The sequence below is a fragment of the Seriola lalandi genome, unplaced genomic scaffold, assembly GCF_002814215.2.
Source record: "Seriola lalandi dorsalis isolate HSWRI2012SDOR001 ecotype SW California unplaced genomic scaffold, Sedor1 jcf7180001977965, whole genome shotgun sequence".
In the NCBI taxonomy this organism is placed as follows: domain Eukaryota; kingdom Metazoa; phylum Chordata; class Actinopteri; order Carangiformes; family Carangidae; genus Seriola; species Seriola lalandi.
The window spans coordinates 1-1,178 of NW_019448631.1; the positions used below are offsets into that span (position 1 = coordinate 1).

The following is a 1,178-nucleotide window of genomic DNA, read 5'->3' on the forward strand; positions in this document are numbered from 1 at the left end:
AATCTTTAGGAAAATGTCACATTTCCTTAACTCTGTCCTCCTTGTTTTTAGGATTATCTGAGGAAACAGGTCACCCCTCTGTTTAAATACTACAAGAAACTGACTGGCAACTGGAGCAGTGTACCTCATGGACACATGGACCAGTGAGTAAAGAGAATTACATGGGAATCTACTGCTCTGAAGCTCATACTTGTTAAGCAATGACAAAATAAGAAAGTTAAACAATAAAAAACAGTATTACATTTTATATACAGTTCAACTGTCTTAACAATTTGTTCAAACACAAAGTCCAACAGCAGTATGGGTAAATTTTTGTTTCAAAGAAATCTGAGCATAGCATTAATCACTTAAGTAAAACCTGATTAAAACCATGACTACATGATTAATAGAACTTGGTCCCATATACTCAGTGCATCTTCAGATTAAGATAATCTCTGACCCACTATAAATCTGCTAAGTCCTTTGTTCCCACCCACATTCTCTTCTCTCCGCAATTCAAGTTTTCTTCCTAAGCTGTTTAATACCCCCCCATCCCATGTCTCCTTCCTTCAGGTATAATGAGGTGAATGCCATCAGCCTGGCTTGCAGGACAGGCCTTGAGGAATGCCAAAATCTGACCAAGACATGGTTCAAGCACTGGATGGACACAAACATTAACCTGTGAGTGTACACATCATCCCAATATGGAACTTAATTCCTATCCTCTATTTGATTTACTCTCTTTTGTAACCACCAGGATTATCTATGCTGTACTGAACTTTAAAACTGTCGTCTTTCTTCAGGATCCACCCCAACCTTCGTTCCACTGTGTACTGTAGTGCCATTGCAGCAGGCGGCGCTCCAGAGTGGGAGTTTGCCTGGTCAAAGTTTAAGAATGCAACCATTGCAAGTGAAGCTGACAAACTCCGCTATGCCCTGTCCTGCACGAAGCAACCCTGGCTGCTCAACAGGTCTGCTCACAGACAGCCTTGTAAATGCAGTTGTACAGTATACTACAGTGTATAACTGCTCATATTTATACTCTACCTGCTGCTCTGCGTTTACCCTCTCAGGTACCTGGAGTACACTCTGGATCCAAACCAGGTCCGAAAGCAGGATGCCACTTCCACCATTGTCTACATTGCTAACAATGTGATTGGTCAGTCTCTGGCGTGGGATTTTGTCAGAGCTCGATGGTC

The 1,178-nt window shown here is 42.0% G+C and overlaps 1 protein-coding gene across 1 annotated transcript; it reads left to right on the top strand.

The window, feature by feature from the left end:
* Positions 1-51: 51 nt before the first annotated feature.
* Positions 52-1,173, top strand: LOC111657675 (aminopeptidase N-like; the record flags this gene model as incomplete). The annotated part of the gene is made up of 4 exons (XM_023409956.2): positions 52-143; positions 553-660; positions 783-950; positions 1,053-1,173. Coding segments are annotated over 4 exons (489 nt in total), but the record flags the coding sequence as incomplete, so codon positions are not given.
* Between the last annotated feature and the right edge of the window lie 5 nt (positions 1,174-1,178).